The sequence below is a fragment of the Scomber scombrus genome, chromosome 12, assembly GCF_963691925.1.
Source record: "Scomber scombrus chromosome 12, fScoSco1.1, whole genome shotgun sequence".
NCBI lineage: Eukaryota > Metazoa > Chordata > Actinopteri > Scombriformes > Scombridae > Scomber > Scomber scombrus.
In genome coordinates this window covers 12,989,109-13,010,360 of record NC_084981.1, presented here as the reverse complement: position 1 = coordinate 13,010,360, position 21,252 = coordinate 12,989,109, and the positions used below count along the sequence as shown (strand labels likewise).

General features: G+C 38.4%; 1 protein-coding gene across 1 annotated transcript in view; it reads right to left on the bottom strand.

Moving 5' to 3' along the window:
• The window catches only part of dst (dystonin), a 108,786-nt gene that overhangs the window by 86,205 nt on the left and 1,329 nt on the right, over positions 1-21,252 (bottom strand). Inside the window, exons 3-5 of the mRNA XM_062430776.1 lie at positions 20,570-20,758; positions 16,540-16,753; positions 2,285-2,346 (exon numbers count right to left, since the gene is read on the bottom strand). Coding sequence (XP_062286760.1) covers positions 2,285-2,346; positions 16,540-16,753; positions 20,570-20,758 — 465 coding nt within the window. The remainder of the gene's footprint in view (positions 1-2,284; positions 2,347-16,539; positions 16,754-20,569; positions 20,759-21,252) is intronic.

Below are 21,252 nucleotides of genomic sequence, written 5' to 3'. Positions count from 1 at the left end.
CACATAAATAAAAGTATTGAATTGAACAACAAAAACATATGTACGTCAATATTAAACTTGAATTAAGAAAAAATGACAAATATACATAAAATGCTGGCCCTATAAGCTCTAAAAAACAAAAAATGTATCTGTGCATGTTGGATAACATATACACTGTATCACACCTGACACCCTATCAACAGTCCATTAGCACTTGAGCCGGGCACTTAACAACTACAGTCCGAGGCCTTGTCCTTCTAGCAGGCCCATCTCTCCTTCCTGTCCTAAATACCACGCCTCTGAAATCACCCTCCTGCCCGTTGACCTGCTTTGACACGGGACTTTCAGCACTGTAATCCCAGATAGCAGCCACAGCTGTGAATCCAAAATAGACCTGCACCCTTATGTTATTGGGTCAACCAAGCAGATTCTCAACTATTACTCAGCACCTCTGATTTCTCATGGACCATCTGTATGACCAGTTGTAAAATAACTGACAATTTGCTTTAAAGGATGACTGACTCATCTGTGATCAGTTCAAATATCTATAATATGTCATCAAATTAAATGCAACGGTTCCATCAAGATTAAATCATTACATCAAATTTAGCGGATTCAAAAAAGAAAGTACACAGCCTTACAATACCAGACGTGTTGCTGTTTCTCCCTTAAGCTTCATGTCTTATTGCAGTAAAGTAGACATAAATATTATTTACTTCCTTCTTCTGCCAAGAATGTTTCTCTCATGGAACAGTGCAAGCAAGAGCCAGCGTTTCTTCAGGGCAAAACTGAAACTAGAAGCTCCTTAGGGCCTCGTTCTTCGCTCAAATGATTTTTCAATTGAAAACAATACATATATTTTATGTTTGAAAACATGTTCAGCACTTATCCACAGGCAGCACCAAACCCCATCAAGTAAGGATTGATCTTATTGGCAGAGACCCTCAAATTGACCGGCAGGTTTATGTCACACATCAAGCTTCAAAGATGATGATCACAGACAACAAAGACCCGGGAGTTAAATAATACATTTTTGGGGAAAAAGAGTGGACCACCAATCATGTGATAATAAACATGTATGTTAAAGGGGTCAGTATGCTTCAAACAAAGTGCTTTTCAGATTGACAAACAACATAATTTTCTCACGTCACACGTTTTTGACATCAGAATTTGGATTGCTGCACTTTTTGTAGCTTTTGTGACACAGACAACCTGACAAGCTCGCTGACTTCACACTGCAGTGTGTAGAGGTGAGGAAGTAAGCAGAGTTTGACATTTTTTCATTCTTCAAACAACTATTTCTGTCACTTCACAGTATGCGTGCATGAACGAGAGCAACAGTATGAGTACCTTCAAGGAAAGATTGTCCTTTTCTATTGAAACAATCACCACATCTCTTGCTTTTCAACTCACATTTGAGTGTGGATATTCATAAGAGCTATAAACACTGTGACCTTTCTTTCACAAAGTAAAGGGGTAGCTGCTATACAATTATGTTACCAGTTACATTACTTGTTGAAGCGGTTTTGCACATTTAAATTACTGCAGGCATACAATTACCTGTCTCTACTTGCACATAGAAGTTTGGCTTGAGATACTAAATTTAATGTCAGTTTTCAATTACATTACCATCACAATTTCTGACAACTCCTTGCTGGAGCATTTAGGAACACTTTGATGTGTGGGACTTTTCACGGGACTCCTTGCAACAACTTTTGCACTTATATATCAGTACCAGTTAGGTGTTCATAGCATCTCATGTCAGAAAATGCTTTTCTTTTTATGCACTTCATAATACTTAAGTAAATTAATTACATTTCCCTTAATATCTATATCAGAGGAACAAGAAATTAGTGTATTTTTTTGTAATTTTAGTCGTTAGTGTACCACTGCTCCATGAATCCTATAAAATATAATATTACATATGATTCCTAGGCAGTGACTCTTTTTAACAAAGACATGCCAGTGCTCGTCTGTCTGCTAAAGTGTTTCATTAAATTCCACAGACAGATGAAATGCCACAGTAGGCGACTCAAATTCCTGAGTCTACAAAAGACGGCCTGTTACAGCAGCAGTGCAACAGCGCATGTCATGCTAAATGACTTTTGACAAGTGTTAATAATGTCTGGGGAGGAATCTATGCATGTTAGGGCCCAGCATGGAGAGTGCTAATTGTTATTATAGCCAATACCTGTCTAAAGGATTGTTAGTGTTATTTTTGCTGATCATTGTGGGAAAAAATGTCAGAATTCAAACTATAATTTATGGTTTCCCCTCTGCATGAAAAGACCACATTAGTTCTTACCTTCAGCAGATGCTGATTTATCCATTTTGTAAACGTCTTCTTCTGCACTCTGTCTCTTTCATCTGAAGAAGAGAGAGAGAGAAAAACACATCATTACTCTTGATTTTTTTTCACACTGCAAAAGGAATCGCCACAGAGACTCTTTTGAAGACAGCTGTCATTAGACCAGACCAATAATTCTGCTTTGTCTGAGCCTATGTTGCCTAGTAGGTTGCATTAATGGTAACTGAGAACTGAAATAAATATTGGACAGCAAAGACAGGAAACAGGACTGTTCTTTCCTGATGGGTGTACATCAAACTTTTGAGGCATTTAGTAATTCCTTTTTAAAGTTTAATATTCTGCTTCCTGTTGCACACAGTCAGTTTTTAATGATATGTTTGGATTTTATGGTTTCAGTGAAAGTGGTGCAGAAAAGAAAGAGTATATTAAGACCACAAGTCTCAGTGGATGAAAAGAGGGATATTATTTCCTAGCGACTGAAACTGCATCACTTTCTACTGCTGACCACATGTTTTTTGTTTCCATCTCCATAGCAACCAGACTTCCACCAGCCAGTGACATACGTGAGACAAGGGCAAAACTGTATGCAATAAAAAAGAGAGAGGAGCAGATCTGTGTTCTTTTATCTAGCACTTATAGTATAACAAAGAGAAATAAAATAAACTCTTGCATTATTATGTTTTCGCAAAATGAACAACTTGTATTTTTCGTCGCTGTATTTTTCGAACCTGTGTTGGAGCAGGATTCAGGCTAGTCACCACAGCTGGGACTCATTGCACTGTTTCCAGCCTGCTGGTCACAACCACACAACATTTTCCTCACAAAGAAAGCTCACATGCAATGATGATAACATGCGAAATAAGAAAAAGCATTGACATTAAAAATAGTGCCATCCTTCAGTCCTCCGCAAACTGTGGATGATATTCAGCATTTTCCTGAACACGGACCACAGAACTAACCCCCTTCTTTCAATAATCTGTGGTGTGGATTACAAAATACGTTTAGCTCAAGGACGTCTTCACCTACGATAAGTCAGGATCAAGCACAGACACAACTAAACTTGGAAGGAAACAACAAGAAGCATGAAGAGAAATACTGACCCATGCAGCACATTAGAGCTACCAGGTGAGCTGATTGCTCCCTCTCGGTCTTAAGCAGGTACTTCATCCTGTTTACCAGCTCTTGGGGACCGTCAAGAGGATCGTGGTTCAGGTAAATGAATGCCATGTGAGTGAGCGACTGTGGAATCAGTAACAGTCTCCCTCTTTTTGCTTTGCCTGCCTACCAGCCTCTAGGGCAGCCGTGACTCCCTTTCCAACGAGTCCTGTCAGGTTTTCCATGGTTACTCGCTATATTTTGAGCTCTGTTCAGTGTTTATCTAGCAGCAGCACTCAGCCGCAGAAGAAATTAGTGCCTCTCATAAAAATAGAGAGAGAAAAAGAAGAGAAGTTCCTTGTGGTAGTTCAAGAAGGTTACTGTGGCAGGACAAACCCTGTTTATTTACGTGCAATGTACAATTATGTTCTGCTGACTGCACACCTCTGATTATTGGAAATATCTTATCAAATACTGCCATCTTAATATGTGTACTGCGCAGCTGCCAAGACACTCCACAGAAGTAAATGAGAACACATTGAAGAAAGTAACAATCAACACTTTTCATGTAAATTGCCAATAAAGCAATTTTCTGATTGTATTAAGCATAGCAGTTACATAAGATATAGTTACATAAGGTAGTTATAGAAAATGAAAGGACAAACTACACTCAGTGGTGATAACACATCTGTAAAGTCAACAGATAACTCAAGGTGTGCTTTCAGTTAAATTACATTATTTTCATTGAAGGTTGTGTCATGAAAAAAAGCTGATGGTTGTCAATATTACATACTGTTGGCTTTTTTAAAAGCCTGAAACACACATTTCTAAGATAGTGGAGGTACCTTAAAAGCCCTGTTACTGTTCTCTCTGCAGATTCTTATATTTAGTTCATCTAAAAATAGTACATGTGTAAAAGCATCTGAGAATTAGAAACTGGGTTGGTGTGATAATTATTTTGTATGATGGTCTGCACACATCCAGATCAAAGCATCAAATACAGGAAGGAACACATCCATCCATCACACCAGTCTTAGACTAAAATGAGCCAATAAAATAAATCAATGAAAGAATCCTAAGAAATAAGGAAAGGACAGTGTTAGTATAGAAAGTATGATGCAGTGGGAGACTTTTACCAGCAAAGCTGCTGTGTCATTGATGATGTATGTGTCTCTGTGACTTCACAGCTGAATCACAGAGAAATAAAGCTGTGTGTCCTGCAGCAGGACACCATTTTGGTTTGCATTGCCCATATCTAAGGCCCTTTCCTGCATAATATATAAACCTCTCACAGGAAACTCATTAATATAGATTGGGTAGGAAAAGTATTCCAGGAAACTCTCTGGCTCAGAGCAAAGTACAAGATGAAAAAAACAACCAGCTTTTAGACATAATCAGCAATAGACTTCTGTACTGTACAGTACATATATTATACTATTGCACAGATTACTGATAACAGGCAAGTTTAATTGACTCAGATAGACTTCATCCACGTGGTGTCACAAACAGGTTTAATCATTTGTGGCCTTCAGGTTAAAGTGTTTTAATATTAGCAACATAAGCAGAAATACAATTAAAGAGGGTAGACTTCAATATGCTCTGGTAAAGTGGTTTTGTACCTGTAATTATGTACCTGTGCTGCAAAATTTGAAGGTGAGTGTAATATTATGGTGCCCTCTTGAGGATCTTATGAGAAAAAACAATATGCATGTCCTACCTGAATTTACTAATTTTTTAAAACAGCAGCTGGACATTATTTAGTCATAATATGAATGAACACAGAGGAAATAGTAGTAGAGATCAGATAACAATCATTTGCTTACAGTTTCACAGAAAATCAACCAGCTGTGCAACTCTTAACAATAACAATGACAGAATGTCAGATCAAATAAGATAAAACACTTATGTTTAAGTTTAAAAAGTGGCAGGTTTATCAATTTCATTCTAAGTTTCAATTCTAATTAATTTAGTTTTTACTCCTTCCATTTCACTCCATATCCGATTATTCTCATGCTATACAGTATGTCCAATTCCTATAATACTGCTTATTTTTGGAAGGTTGTATTCAGTAAGACAACTTGCTTGTGAAGTTATTTCTGGCAGTTAACTGTGAATTTAACACAAAAACACACGATTGTACAACAAAAATGAACCTCAAAACATGTAAGACCTGAATACAAAGTTCAGCCATTGTCATTGTATTAAGAGTAGATTCATTTACATTAAAAAGCCTCTACAAACACCTCAAGCAAAGACAGGGGATGCTCTGTTATTGTCACTTCTTTTAATATTAAAAACAATCCTACACTTATTACCAGTAAAAATATAATGTTCATTTGATTGTAAAAGTTTGCTTATACAGTGCAAAGCCTCCAAACCATAATAATTGGGAGAACTTGCATTACTTTCCTTATTAGACAACAATTAGAAACATATACAATGTGTGACTTCACTGTTTTGAAAACATTTATTCAAATTTGTATTCACCAGTAGTGCTTGAAGTATTAAGGAATAACCTGCACATTTTATTTTTGATGTTTCAGTGTTCTTACTTTAAAATCAGGTGGTTAGATGGTAAATATCCAACAGAGGTCTGGGAACAGCTTAGGTCAGCTTGTGACCTCTGACTTTAATGGGTTGATGTTTAAAGGAGCACGATAGCCTGACTAACCACATCTCTCTCACGTTACAGTTGAACTTCTTGACATTTAAAACAAACCTTGAGTGCTGCCTCAAAAATGTTATTATTAAAGCCTCCTTTACAAGTGCAAATTCACACTGATAATTACACACAGTAGCCAACGTTGTATAAAGGCAGACAGTCTGCAGGTTCGCTGTCTACATTCTGAGCCTGGCTTGCCAAGAGTCTACCAAAGCATTTACACAGACAGCCATGGCACTCCTGAGACACTTATTTGTAGCCCTCAGCAAAGCACATGTGCAGAGCTATAAATAACTACAACCCTAAACCATGCTGCCCTGCAACTGCAGGCCACATAATCTGTGCCAGTTAGGTGGCGTCCTTCATTCCTCTACATTCAACCAAGACTATTTTAATGAAGTTTTTTGTATTTGTGAGTTAAGACTCTAGATCTGTTTCCTACTCTGATACTGTGTTTTCTGAATCTGATTTATCCACCCAAAAGGAATGCTTAATAGATGTTCTGATATCCTGCCCAGGATTTATTTATACTCCTAAACTAGAGTCAATGACATGACACTGCATCTGTGTGAATGATAGTTACTGAAGTGTTTCCAACAACATGAATTTCAGACTCTTGGAAATTTGAGCAGCAACAGGACTATCTCCAGCACTTCACACTGGTTTTTCACTTCTACATTTTCACAAGCTTGTTTGAGTAGGAGAGCGCATAAGTGATTGTTTTCCCAAGAACGATTTTACACAGGGAGCTGGTGAAACCCTTTGGCATCTTGTCATGTCAGCGTGCCTAAAATATCCCCATATTCTGAGCTGAGCAGAGTCAAAACGTCCTAGCAATCAAATTCTGGCCTGTGTAATCCTCTTGACCTCATATGGGAGGGAAATCAAAACAGACATAAAAGCTAAACTGAAAAGCCATCAACCCTCCAACCAATGGCAAGGACTCACTAAACAGCTCTCACTTCACATATCATGTTTCACAGCCAACTCAGTGAGCAAAGGCACATGTACCTTAGCTTTGTTTTGAGTACAAGGATTTGTATTGCGTACTAGCAGAGATTTTGAGAAATGAGTAACATTGTGTACCTCTAATTTAAAAGGCTGCACTTAAAAAGAATAACACAATTCTGAAAATGTTCCTTAAAGGGGGCATATCATGTTTTTTGTGGTTTTCTGTTTTTATTTACTGTTATGATGTCAGATATCTATGTTAAACATGGTCAGAGTTCCAAAACTTAAGGTTAACATAAGTAGAAATGCTCCCTGCAGGGCAAAAGGCAGGGCTTCAACTTCAAGTTTTTTGTACCTTGCAGACTAGCTAACGTCAGCTCACCAGCAGGCCCTTAAACGGCTGTCAGTTCTATAGCCTTGGTTGCTAAGGTTGTTGCTAAGGTTTTTCCATGTGTTGCTCACATTGTCAACTCTCATATTTTGGATCCAATTCCAAATCGACCATGCACGAATGTATTTGAGAAGCTGATATTTCGAGTAAGAACGAGAACAAGTAATGAAATCATATTAGTTTGCTTCATGGTTTTTTGACATTACCTCCTGATTGGCTGGAAGTCAGTTGTGATGCAGCGTTCAGAAGATGGCCAATCAGAACAGAGCAGGCTCATCAAAATGAGGGCCTTAAAGAGACAGGAGTTAAAACAGCCTGTTTCAGACAGAGGCTGAATTTCCACAGTGGTGTAATTCAGGCTGATCTTGGTCACACACATAATGAAAAAACAAACAAACAGGTGTACCCTAAAGCTCCACTACACACCCACTTAATGCTTCATGATTAGGATGAATAACATGCAACATGAGCAGTTGGCTCTTCTAGCACATTTTAGTTTTGTAAAGTGGGTGCAGTTGGTATGTGACAAGCCTTCCTTATTTAGGATTCATGTGGTTTTGTAAGACATGTCTGCAGCTAAAAGACTAATATTCAACTATTTATCCGTCTCAGATGACATATTGGGTATATAAAGGGATTATAAACAAACTGCAAATTATAACAGAGGCCTGCCGAAATGATGACTCAGCTCAAAATGGCTACCTTCTTTCACAAAAATTTAGTGGACATGTTTGTAATCTTTATGACATCTGGATAGGTGGTAAACATAAACACAACTGAGGTGTTAAGGTGTGTGTGTGTGTGTGTGTGTGTGTGTGTGTGTGTGTGTGTGTGTGTGTGTGTGTGTGTGTGGGTGGGTGGGTGGGGGGGGGGGGGCACTAGAGGAAGCATTTTTGCCATTCTTTGTAAGTGAGAACACTACAGTCAGTCTTCTCAGCAAGGCAGGGCAACATCTGAAATATGTGGCTGGAACAGCTTCGTATCTGAAACAGGTTGACAAGCAGCTCAGCCTCTACTTTACTCTCCACACTTAAAGCAGACAAAGACAAAGAGAGGAAGAAAGCAAGAAAAAGACAACATTGTCTGAGCATCTGCACAGAGATTATTATCTTATCTACAGATCCTTCCTGCAATATGCTATTGAGAAGATGTAGGCAGATTAAACATAGAAGGTAGGATACACTGCTGCACACAGTTATCACACAGTACTTATTTTCCAAATGTTCATCTCAAAGCACATAGGCAACCAATTAAGGCTTTTGTAATAACAGAAATAAATCAACATAATGACTAGGCCTCAGTGCAGTGCAATAGAGTGGTGGCTTCTTAATTTATGATACTACTGAAATTTGTAATTAAGTTTCAGGTATGTTAGACCGTAATTCTCAGGATACCCACTGCTGAAGTTAAAATATTGTACAACCCTTCATGAAAAGCACATGCAGGATGTGACGGTGAAGTTGGCAAAGCGCCCTTGGGCATGAGCAATCATTGCAGAGGCACTCAGCAAAGTCAAGGAGAGGACGGAGCATGAATGACAGCTAATGGGGCATAGATACACACTAATATGAACACACACACGTTTTACTTAGGTCACATTACAAAGACTTGCATTTATCTCCTGGAGACTAACTGTAACCCTCACCTTAACCACTGACCCAAAAATTTGCTTTTTCACAACTGCGGTCACAGCTTTTGACCCAATTAATTGAAGTCTGAAATGTGTCGCCGAAAGTAGCCACACACCCTTTTTTTTTTTTTTACTTTTCTCTAAAGGTAATGCTGTAATGTAACAAGTTACTTTTTTAATGGCAGTAACTTTGTAATGTATTTATTTACCTTTACTTTTAAAAGTAACGTTCCCCAACACAGCTTACAATACATACGGATTCCCTCATACGTGGCAAAATAATGGTGAAAACAACCAAAGTGTTTCAGCCAGGGCCAGACAAGGCTCCTTTACATAGATTCTCAAAGTCTCTGTGGCACCACTGGAGGAATCAAAAAACATTATTACTGAAGCTGTTCCATCATTGGGTGTTTTGATGATGGTGGTACAAACACACTGCAACGTATTATTCCAAAATTGGTGCTCAACTGAGTTTCATTTTGGTGACTGCTGAGGCCAGAGTTCATGATTTACATAGTTTTCATCAAACCAATAGGAGACACCTGCATTCTTTTGTGTTTTATTCTTCCTTTAATTAGTCACTTGTGTGTCTTCACACTACTCTTCACTGATTCTGCTCAAATGGGTCTCAACTGCAGCCCAGCTTACTTTCTGCTTTGTCATCTATTTCACAAGTTACGCCTGATACAAGACAATTCATGTGAGTATAACAATAGTTTTTTGTTTAAATATTATTAAGAGTTAACACAAAAACAGGGGGAATTGCTCATTTCTTGGTCACCTATGAAACAAAAGAGAGAGGAAATCTGTTTCCTACTGCTAAGATGGGATTACTTCCCAGCATCTGCTGCATTTGGGAGAAAAGGGTGGTGCTGCTGGAGTGGGAGCGGCATGGCTATAGAGCATGAGTCAGGGGTGGGTCGGAGACTCACAAGATGATCTCATGTAAGAGGAGCTAAGCAGAGCCAATGAATGAGGTTCAGTCATGCTGGTCTTCCTATCACCATGACAGCATATAAATACAACAATTGGAAAAACAACAGAGAGCAGGCTTCACACTCAGACACAGATATAATTCAACTCCATGAGACCACATTAAAGTGACATTTCATATAACTTCATAAAAAATATGAAGAATATTAATCAAATATATTCCAGAAAGACAATGTCTGTATATCTCTAAATGTCAGACAAAATATAAAATTAAAAACTAAATAGACACCAAAATGCAGACATGATTCTCTAACTACAGGCAGAAGGGGCAGTAAGACCTCTGCTGGTTTGAATTACACTGCCCATTTTAATGGAAGTCTATTGATTAGACCAATGAAGGGCTTGGCCAGGAAATAACAATATCATGCTTTAGAATAAGTACATACAGCATACTGTATATATAGTGTAGTAGGTTTCTTATTTTCCCCATAAAACCTTTTAAAACGAATGGACAGTAACACCAAAACAACAAGACATTACATTTCTGATATCAGATATATCTGACATACTGATCTGAAAACACATGTTGGTGAAAGCTGTAAAATGAAACCAGAAGGAGCCATTTTAATAAGTCCACAGCAGTCACTGCTATATGTTACTGTGAGATTACAGAGCACCAAGTTTAGCTTGAAACTGATCCCAAAATCTAATGCACTTAATTAGCCATTACCACTTAGGATTTTGGCTGCGGTAGCTGTGAAATGGCCCTTCATAATTAGATAGCCTGGTGATTGTACTATCTAAATCATATTTGTTCGTATATTTGCTAAACTGAATCTACTGTACGTTACTTTCAAGCAGTAAGGTCCAATTGTCCTGCTATCAGATACGTGATATGCAGGTGCCAAGCCAAATATTCTTTTTTTTTTATATATTAAAAATAATTTTTTCGAAAAATACTGGTTTGCAGAAATAAAGTGTATACACGCCATGTTATGTGTTTGTGTAATCTCTCTTTTTAATAATGTTTCACAGACCTGAAAACTAAGATTAATTTAAACCTATGAAGTACAGAATGTTCCTATTGTGTGTGAACAAGATAAGTTAGTGAGTCAGTGCTCAAGTAGACGGGTAGAGACCACCTTCAAAGTGTGGCTCCTCGACGTTTAAATCTCAATGAAAAGCCAAAAAGACTGTCGAGACACCATCAGCTTGACACATGAACAAGTCTTTGGAACTTGGATGCTGCTACCATAAAACAAAGTGTCTTTTGTACGGTAGCAGACAGTCTCCATAGAGGGAGTTGTGTGTGTGAGCCGTGTGTGTGGGCCACTGGGCCATTTGAATGTGATGAGTGGGCTGTCGACATAGAGCCGAGGGGTTGGGCTGGGCATGGCCCAGGAGGATGGACAAAGGCAGTGACTGTGCAAAAAACACAATGCTCCCTCACTCGTTGCTGTGTGTGATAATATAAAGTAATAAAAGTACAAAATGCAGATATTACTAATTATAATAATAATAATAATAATAATAATAATAATAATAATAATAATAATAATAATAATAAGGATATCCTTAATGGATGTACAGAAATCCTGCCCATAATAATAGATTTAGTTACAATGCAGAATGCATAATTCATAAACACAAATGTGAGGCAGACACTGGCAGACCACACCCTCCTATAGCGCAAATAATACAGAGCCCGCATCCTAGATTGTTATTGTGCTGTATATGTAAGTCTGTTTTATTTTTCTTAAAGAAACACAATCTTTAACATGCAATAACTTGTATGTGTCTATGATCTGATCACTGAAGCAGCAGCCAGGCAAAGAGCACTATATCTATCATATTACATCTTTATGAATGTTTTGACGGTAATGTAAATGTATTTTTTGGCGTCCAGTTACACAACATCTTCTATTATTTTTCTAAGAAAATAAATTATCTTATTCTAGCTTCTCAAATTTCAATATTTTCTGGTTTCTTTAGTCTGCTATGACAGTCAATTGAATGTCTTTGGGTTGTGGACAGACGGGACAAAATAGAAATCCAAGGACATCAACTTGAGCTTTCTGAAGCAATGGTTACTATTATCAACACTTTCTGAACTTTTATAGACCAAACTAATCAATTCATCATGAAAATGATGAACAGATTGACTGATCATGAAAATAAAAGTTAGTTGCAGCTCTACATGGTATCCTTTTCAATCAAATTGAGTAGTCTTTATAAAGAACAGCATTCAAAATGTGTTTGGCCACAATTAAAAAAGCATGGATAAGCAGGTCACCAACTTGGAAAATAAAATGTGTCTCCTGCTCGAATTAAAATTTTCCGGGTGTTATCTGCTAGACAGTCTGTACTCTCATGAAGCAAAACATGTTGACTTGGAACCGGCTTCAAAAAAATACTGTCCTTCCAATCTAATGAAACCATTAAGGCCATATGGCATCTTGAAAACAAAATGAACTGCAAGAAGAGCTCACTGGACCACCAAATGTTTAATCCATTAAATCCTTCCTGATGTCAGAGGATGATCGACTGCTGGGAAACTCAAATAGCCCCTTCATGCTGACGACGGCCTACCAAGCAGGCTTTGCTAGAACTGTGTGATCCTATACAGCCACTGCCATGTGTCATTATTTGTTGTATGTGTCTGACAAAACATGTCTTTAACTCATTCCTCAAGTTTACAGTCTTTTGTTAAAGCCTGCATTGAATTTCAGCCCCCAAAGCAATTCCACCGTTAAGTGTATTATTACCTCTAATACCTAATTAGTGTGGCATTCTTACAGCTGGAGCAGTAAGAACTACACACATGCTCCCGGTCAACGGGGCCTGTTATGCTTAGTCACAAATAAATCCTAAACTCATATTTCTTTCACAGATCAGAAATTCATACAGTATTTCCCTTGTTATTGAAAACTGGCAATTTATTATTAGGGGGTTCAATAAACCTCATGTCAGAGTCAAACAAGTGCACGTGTTATCTATCCTTCGAAGCTGGTGATTGATGTTATCTCAGAGGTGTTTGATGACTCAAGAATGTGACAAGCACTAACATAAAAAAATACACTCCACAGCATTTGAAAAGCAGGTATAATAGAGTAATTATGTACATTGGCTTAAATGTGCTGTTGAATATGAAAATGATTTAGTCTTGATTTGGAGAAACAAAGAAATGCTGTATGATACTTTACTGCTGGCTGCTCTGTTTACTGGTCTGTTTTCTTGTGTTTATTTGGTTACTGCTGATGATTTTGCCATGAAAATGTGTCCCTTTCATACTCTTCTCATCACATGGGGAGAAGCTTGAGGCTCTGACCGATAGCATTGACTGCAAATAAAAATAAAGTAAGAAATGAAGAGGGATTTTTCCAGCACTTGGCCAGCGCCCTGTAGGAAAAAAAAAATCAATTGTGGAGGAGAAAACAAACTTGTTATGGAATAATGAATACGATTTTAAGCCATTTTCAAGATTGTGAGTGGGAACTTCTGTTAAGAACTAAACTGTGTCAAGTAGATGGTATTTGGTATTGATAATAAAGTTATATTTCTCAGACTTTTCATTCACTCATGTACACTAAAATACCCTTCTCACTATGGTATTGTATGTAATAAATTCTACATCAGAAAATCTAACATTCTAAAGAGTAATACATGTATTAGATTCATTTTTTATAGATATTAAGATGAGAAAATATTTATGTGAATCATCAGATTTTCAGAAACAATGAGTCAACATCTTTGTGATTAAATTATTATTTCATAGTATTGATACACTTACTAAAGCATGCCATCTCTCTGTTTGACGGAATCTGCTTTAAAAAATTAATGTTGACAAAGTCTTGCTGCATCAATAGCCCAACCTGGAACATTTTTTTTTACAATGAAGAAACTGATGTAAACAAAGCTGATGGGAACAGGTTTGTAGGTAAGTAATAATTAGCCCACCAGCCAGTCTCAGGTTTCTACCAGGATTACTCCTTAGTTACACATTTCTTTGCAGAGTATTACTGATAAGCCACAAATAAATTCAGAAAATTTGGCTGGTGATGAACTGGTTTAACTGAGACTACAAAGACAAAGCATTAGAATTATTTTAAGACTACAACGCTTCCCATAAACTTTTAAACTTGTTGGTAAAATTATCAAGAAAACCAAAACATGTCTTACCCTTTATTGAAAAGTTCATTGTTCATGCAAAAACTGGCAGGGAGTCGAACATCTCTCCAAAACCTTATGCACAACATGTAAGAACTGATTGCCAAGTGGTAGTTAGTGATAGCAGGAAAGACAGGAAATAAGTATGCTCATTGTCTGTCTCAGCTCTTCTGCCTCAAAACAACAGCAACAGAGTCCTAATGATGCTACATCATATGATCCCATTAGACTCCAGTCAGGGCGATAAAGCCTTATACCACAGCTGACTGGCCCTGCTGGCTACAATACTCAACAGCTGAGAGACACACATACAATAGTGCACAGTGTATGTTATTTACTGTTCCTCTGTTTTACTTTGGTTGCTTGTGTGGGGAGGACAAACGAGGGGTTAAAACCACTGCTGTCAGTTTGCATTCAGCTCCCCCGGATCCTCCACAGGCCTGGCCTCACAACGCCTGTGTATGATTTTGTCAACGAGCTCTGGCTGTCACAGAGACACTGAATGATATAGACCTCTTTGTATGTGTGATGGATTTGCTCTAATTAGCCACAGAGGCCCAAAAGGAGCAGCCCCGTGCAGGGACTTCAACCACTGATATGAGCTAACGCCTCATCCTGCTATGTCATTGTCCTGCCTGCCTGAAGACACCACATAGGTCACCTCAGCACTATTCAATCAATGATTTCCACAGGTGATCACATTAAAAACATACAAACATATTTTTTACACTATGAAAGCATGATTTATTCATCACCACACACCTTTAAGACCTTTGAATTTGACAATAAACAATGTTGACACTGCGATCGCCTGTCTTCATTAAATATTTTCCGAACATGTGTTCAAGCTGTATCTTTCCATCTAACTGCTATACAAGAGAAATAATCCTCTAATGATCAACTGAGATCATAATAAACCCTAATAATAAAGCCTTTGTCTTGGCTACTAAAATGTAGCCTAAATGTGATGTCATGCAGGAAATATTCCTACTTTTCCACTGCAGGGATAAAGACACTAAGACCAGCCAGTGACTAGCGAGAGAGGGGGCAGGCTGACATTTATTGAACTGTCAAGCAGCAATAGGGGCAATATCTTCAATATCTCATCGTCCCGAAGCCTAAATATTAACCAATCAGCATTGATCCTACCTTTGTATTTTTCCAAAACATCCTCATAGGCTTGGAGATATTCCTGTTCGTCCGAGCGCACATATGCCTGCGGTGCGTACTGAGCCATAACCCGGACTCCACAAACTGGACATTCACCAGCGGCTGACAGGGACACAGCGCGTGTGTGCGTGTGTTTGCATGTGTGTTTGTGTGCATGTGTATGTGTGTGTGAGAGAGAGAGCTGAGAGTGATCGGAGCTGTTGTTGCACTAAAGGAAACGCCCTACATCCCTCCCTTGTCTAAGGTCTGTCCAATAAGAGACACTTCCTCTCCGGGGCTCACTAGATTGATAGGAAGCCCTGCTGGACCTGCTGCGCTGCAAAAAATGTCGCTCTAAACCAGTCAATTAGTCAAATACTGTGTCTTAAATCAAATTAAGGTATAATCAAAATCGTATTCTTTTAACCCATGAGGTTAAATCTCTCACAGTCTCACGTGATTTGCATGAATCTGCTTGAACGAGCCCGAGTAAGATAACATGTTAAAACTGGACTGGATGAGATGCTTATTTTTTGCAGTGTAAAATTATAAACGCTTTTCCTTGTCCAGCGTCTCTGTACCGGTTCGTAACACGGTCCACGTTACTTCATTATTGTCCACCTGCCAGACTTAGGCTACAGAGGTTCTGGCAGAGTAACAACACCGTTTGAAATGATGTCTGGGTAGTATTTGCTGTCTGTAAACAGCAGGTTGTCACTGCTGTCACGCAGATTCGTGTAAACTTCACATTCAACAGTCCATATATCGATTAAAGGGCACCTGATCTGATACACTGTGGTAGCCTATTTGATGAGGATTGTATAATGTGGTGCCAAAGTGTCATTATAAAACTCTATATCGCTGTAAAAGTGTCATAAAATGTCAACAAGAGAACGAGACTGAAGTATTTCCATGTTTTTGCCTGTTATGTCATGTCTGAAACATTAAAATTTTGTGTTTATAAAATAAATAATTCTATGTTTGCAGACCAATCTCACTAAATAATGTAAATGTAAATTAAAATAATATCCTCTTTAAGTGGTTATTTAAGGAAAAGTAACTAAAAGGGAAACTACACATCCAATCACCCTCATAGAGACAAAAATACCATCACGTCTGCAACAAAACCACAACAGAAAATAACATACAGCTTAATAAATTGTTCTAAACCCATGAGCAATGTAGTCCTTATATGACCTGTATTGCAGCAGATTCCGTTTTTCCCTACATTATTATGTGATGACTGTCTGGACAACACAGAGGGTGTCTCTCACCTGCGATCCTGAGCACTGCTCTCTCCGCTGGATCCAGCACGGATCCACCCTGGATTTTCCTCTTGGACCTCTCATGTCTGGGCAGGTTCCAGGGTAAAGTGTCCCCGGGTGCCGGTGATGCCGATCCAGATTTAAGACTGTAGTCATCCTCGTCTGAGAAATCCGCCGAGGAAGACATGGAGCAGTGCAGGGAAGGGTTCCCCGAACTGGAGCTCTGAGAGACAAAAGAAAAACGGGGATAAAAGAAACAATGCTGGTGTTGATTTCACACACAGGCACGGTAAAAATGAAAGAGAGCACAGCGCAGAAACACTAGCGGCCAGTAGCATAGCACACATTGATCATGTTATTCTCACCATCGCGGGTCAAAGTGCGTAACGTGAGCATATGTTAGGTGTGAGCAAGCTCCGTGACATCAGCCACCACCTCGCAATGATCCATAACAAAAGATTGAGACAAATAAAGGCAATGAGAAATCGATAGTATCTGGCTCCCCCGCCAGGTCAACTGTAAGACTTACCACTGTATACATGGAGACCTGTCAGCTGGGCGAAAAAACAATCCTTGTTTGCGCGTTATTAGCATCCACCCTTCAATCACACATTTCGTGCGTCAATTTAAAAGGGGTGCCACGCCCTTTCGAAGGATGCTCCGGCCACGAGTTCGTCCCTTATCGGAGCATTAAGGATGCAAGGTGATGTCAGATCTCCAGAGGACTGAAGGGATGGTACGCTGTGTGCTGTCGAGGCAGAGCTGGACTGTGATGGGAGAGCAGACTGTATGCGTCTCCGCGTCATACCCCGGCAGCCAACAACAGCATCAGCTCCGACAACGACGGTGGTGTTAGAGCGCCATCCCTGCACAAAAGGTGCTGAGTGGCTACAAATACCTCAAAAGCGGGGATAACAAGAGAACATTGGCTCCCACAGACACCCATGGCAAGCACCCCACAACACATGCACATTAGATCCCCCCCTGCTGAGAAGACTGTGCACACAATTACACATCTGCCTGCACTGTATATGTGGTGTTAACCACAATGAAAGCATCCATACACATTGTGCTATTACCTGGGAGGATAGAGAGGACCCATAGGTGCACAAAAGGTATTGCTCTTGGTTTAGGTTTAAATTTAAAATCAGGCTAAACCTATTCGGCTAGGGGAAAAAAACTCTTTCTAAATCCATCTCTGCAGTATTATTATTTCTTATTCTTTCCTTAATCTTGGCAGATGTTTTCTCAAACTCAAACCAGAACTGCTAATAGAAGCAATAACACATGTTGCAATGCCCTGCTGCACACCCTGACACACCTGAGATTAAGCAACAGGAGAACAAATGCAGATTACAATATGTTGACACAACCTGATGCTAAGGAGAAATTGAGAAAAGGTGGGGCTTCAAAAAATACCTGTATGACCAGACTTCATTTGCTGGATAAAACGGTAGCTTACTTAAAGGGGAAATGCAATCTCAAACTGTTTGCTGTGATCCCGAAGAGTTCAGTAAAGGTTTGTGAAGATTTATTGAGTTTCTGCTCTTAAAAGAGCAAAAAAAAAATCAGGCCTGGCTTTGTATTATCAATAAGTAAACCTGGAGCTGCTTTAAATATGGATAAATAACTTTGACGTCTCAGATAGTTGTTTAAAAAGTTATTGTGGGAATCTCTTATTGGTGCTGGGTTAGTGTTAAATAAGCAGAGCTGATAAAAAATAACTTGTTAATATTAGCAGCCTTTTCAGCACTGCATCACTTTTCATCAGGATAAAACCCAGTGCAGAAAAGGCAGCTTAGTGTTGCAGTTTTTATCAGCTTTCTGCTTATTCATAAATCCTCCCGCTAAAAGGGGGGGGGGGGTCCATGAATCGAGGAAAGCTAATGCTCAATATTATGAACTATTTACTTGGGCTCCTATAGGAAGAAATATTTGTCCTCCGGAGTCAGTCTTAACCACCAATATTGAAGGTCCCTCCCACATAATCTGACTTATCTCAACAGACTGTACAAAAAAAATATATATATTTCTTAATTAAAACCCCTTTATGTCGAAAAATATCTTAGTCACCCCTTTTACATATCTTTTTCTTTGTCAGTTACTGTAAAAGAGAGGACCACACATCAAGATGGATGTTTATATTGCTTTTAAAAACCAGATTCATGTGAGCATCTAGCATTTATGACCAAATGCTTTTATACTTTAATTTTGTTGTTGTAGTGTACATGATTAAAAAAAAAGATTTACTAAATCTGTTTGTAAAGTCACCATTAGTTCCCTTCTTTTAAGAGATGTTCAGTTACACAACACACAAAAATGCAGCTTCACAAAGACGAGTCATACATTCATTTTGCCAAGTTTAGTGTCAGCTGTGCATGCAAAAATATTATGAAGAATGAATGGTGGGCGGATATAGGCCTGGACTAGTTTCTGTTGATCTATAACATATTAAAGACTGCTCCCTCACAGAACACTGTGGAGATGCAATAATTTAATAAATATAAAAATCCATCCGCCTTTTGTATTATTACAATAACAATATTAACAAAACCAGATTGTCTTTTGCTCACTCACCTGCACACCAAAGACTATATAATTAACATTTGAAACATTACGTGTATTTTGTTTTACCCATGCCAACAGTATATGATTTAGGAGGTATCAGAAGCAATATGTAACATACTGATATAACTCTCTGCCTCTGGACAAGTTGATATGTAGTTGTTTTTCTATGTGCTTCAACAAGAAAAAGCAACAAAAAGGGTCCGTTATCTACATTATTGCAACACAACTAATGGAGACAGGAATTTGCGATAAGTCAGCACAAATCGATTGGTTACTTAGAACATAATCAATCCCAACATCAGTGTCATGTCAAGTCTTGTACTACATTTTGAATTTTATACAGCAGCTTATCTACACCAAAGACATTTGCAGTGGGGATAAAAGTTGCCTGAGAACATCCAGGGACTTGGGGATTTGATTAATATGATACTGTATTTCTTCAGCTCTATTTTCATGTGGTTATGTTCCCATCCATTAAAAAAAACGTATATATGGATCAAGTGTTAAACTGATAAAGAAAATACAGTAGGATATTGAGCACACTCATTTTGAAGGAGTGCTAATTCATGACGCAGAAATGAGAAGCTGAAGGAACATAAAGTGCCTAAAACAGTCAAGAGAGCTCATCAGTTGATCCATATGAAAACATATTATGATCATATGCCAAAATGATAAATTGTTAACAGATTTATAATGGATTAGAAAGGAAAACGTAGCAGCATGCTAGCTAGGATGACTAAGACAAATTGAGGTTAAAAATGTCAAAAATGAGAAAAGTCAAAGTCAAAAATAATGATTAACAGTAAAGTAGTGTGAATGATGCACAGATTAATGATTTTTAAATAAGTTAAACGCTGTGTGATTTGTATGTGCAAGATATTTATTACAGCTTTTTTAACATCAAGGCTGCAGCACCTTTTGAAATGTTAATGTAGAAAAGCTAGTGGAGCATGATGGTCCGCTAAAAATAGATCTTTATATCAGATGAGTTCATCGTTTCCATTGGTGACCAACAAATTGTCCTTACAAATTTGCATTAGCATATCATAGATTTGAATGATTCTGTTTAATTAATTAAGGCAAAATTAGATTACCAGTTAGGCTAGGAACTGCTGTTTAGGATCCACTATGAGCAGGTCCAACCTTTTTTGTGCTCAACCAGGTTTAAAACTCAGTAGAAATTGGTTAAAGTCTATAATCACATGTTAAATGCACAATTAGTCCATATCTTAATCTATTAATCAATAGCCAAACAATACATCTTGGAACAATACAAGGTAAGTACACAGTAACTTTTCATTTCATAAGACTGATCAAGAGACCATCCTTCATTAGCACGCCCTGTAGATAAACATCTGCTTGTTACTGAATCCTTACCAGGCTCATAGGCACACGTGTGTCTCTGTGGAGGGAAGAAAGTATCACCTTATCATCAGTATCAATCATGACTACAGCTAAATGGAGTACCTACAGGTTTGCGTGTAGGGGTGACCTGTACAGACTGGTAAAATTCGGGCAGGACTCTCTTCTTGACTTTGCGTTTTCTTAGAGTTGATGATGAATCTGGATCACTCTCAGGGACCTCAACCAGATTGGGCTTTTCCTCTGTTGCCCGAGCATGTAGGCTCCTTCTTGCGTGACGTGGACTGTGTCTGAAGCACTGTGAAACATGAATAAATGTCAAGCTGACAGCAGAGTTAGGCAGTGGCAGATTTAGCAGCAGGAATAAAAAAGCTTTGTCATCATATCAGTGATTGAATTTGGCTTTATAAGCTGAGGAGGCACTATAAAGGTGAACATGGATTTCAAAATCTGAGACCACACAAAGATGGTGGCAGAGTTTGAAACGATGATACAGCAACTCAAACCACTGCACTAAAAAAAAGGAAAAAAAACGTATTTTCACTCTAAAGGAGATTTTCAGCCATTCATGTAAGACTGACTTGTTTAAAGGCATAGAAGGACTGCTCCTCAATATTAAGGCTGTATTGTCCTTGAACGTGATATTAAATCCCTACCAGCTACAGTGCTGAGCTGCCTGGTGGGGATTCAGTGTCCTGTGCTTCAATAACATAACCTGCTATGGGAGGTAGGCAAGAGATACTACTGTATGCTTTTCTTTTAGAGATTTAAAAGTACGAAGACTCACAAAAA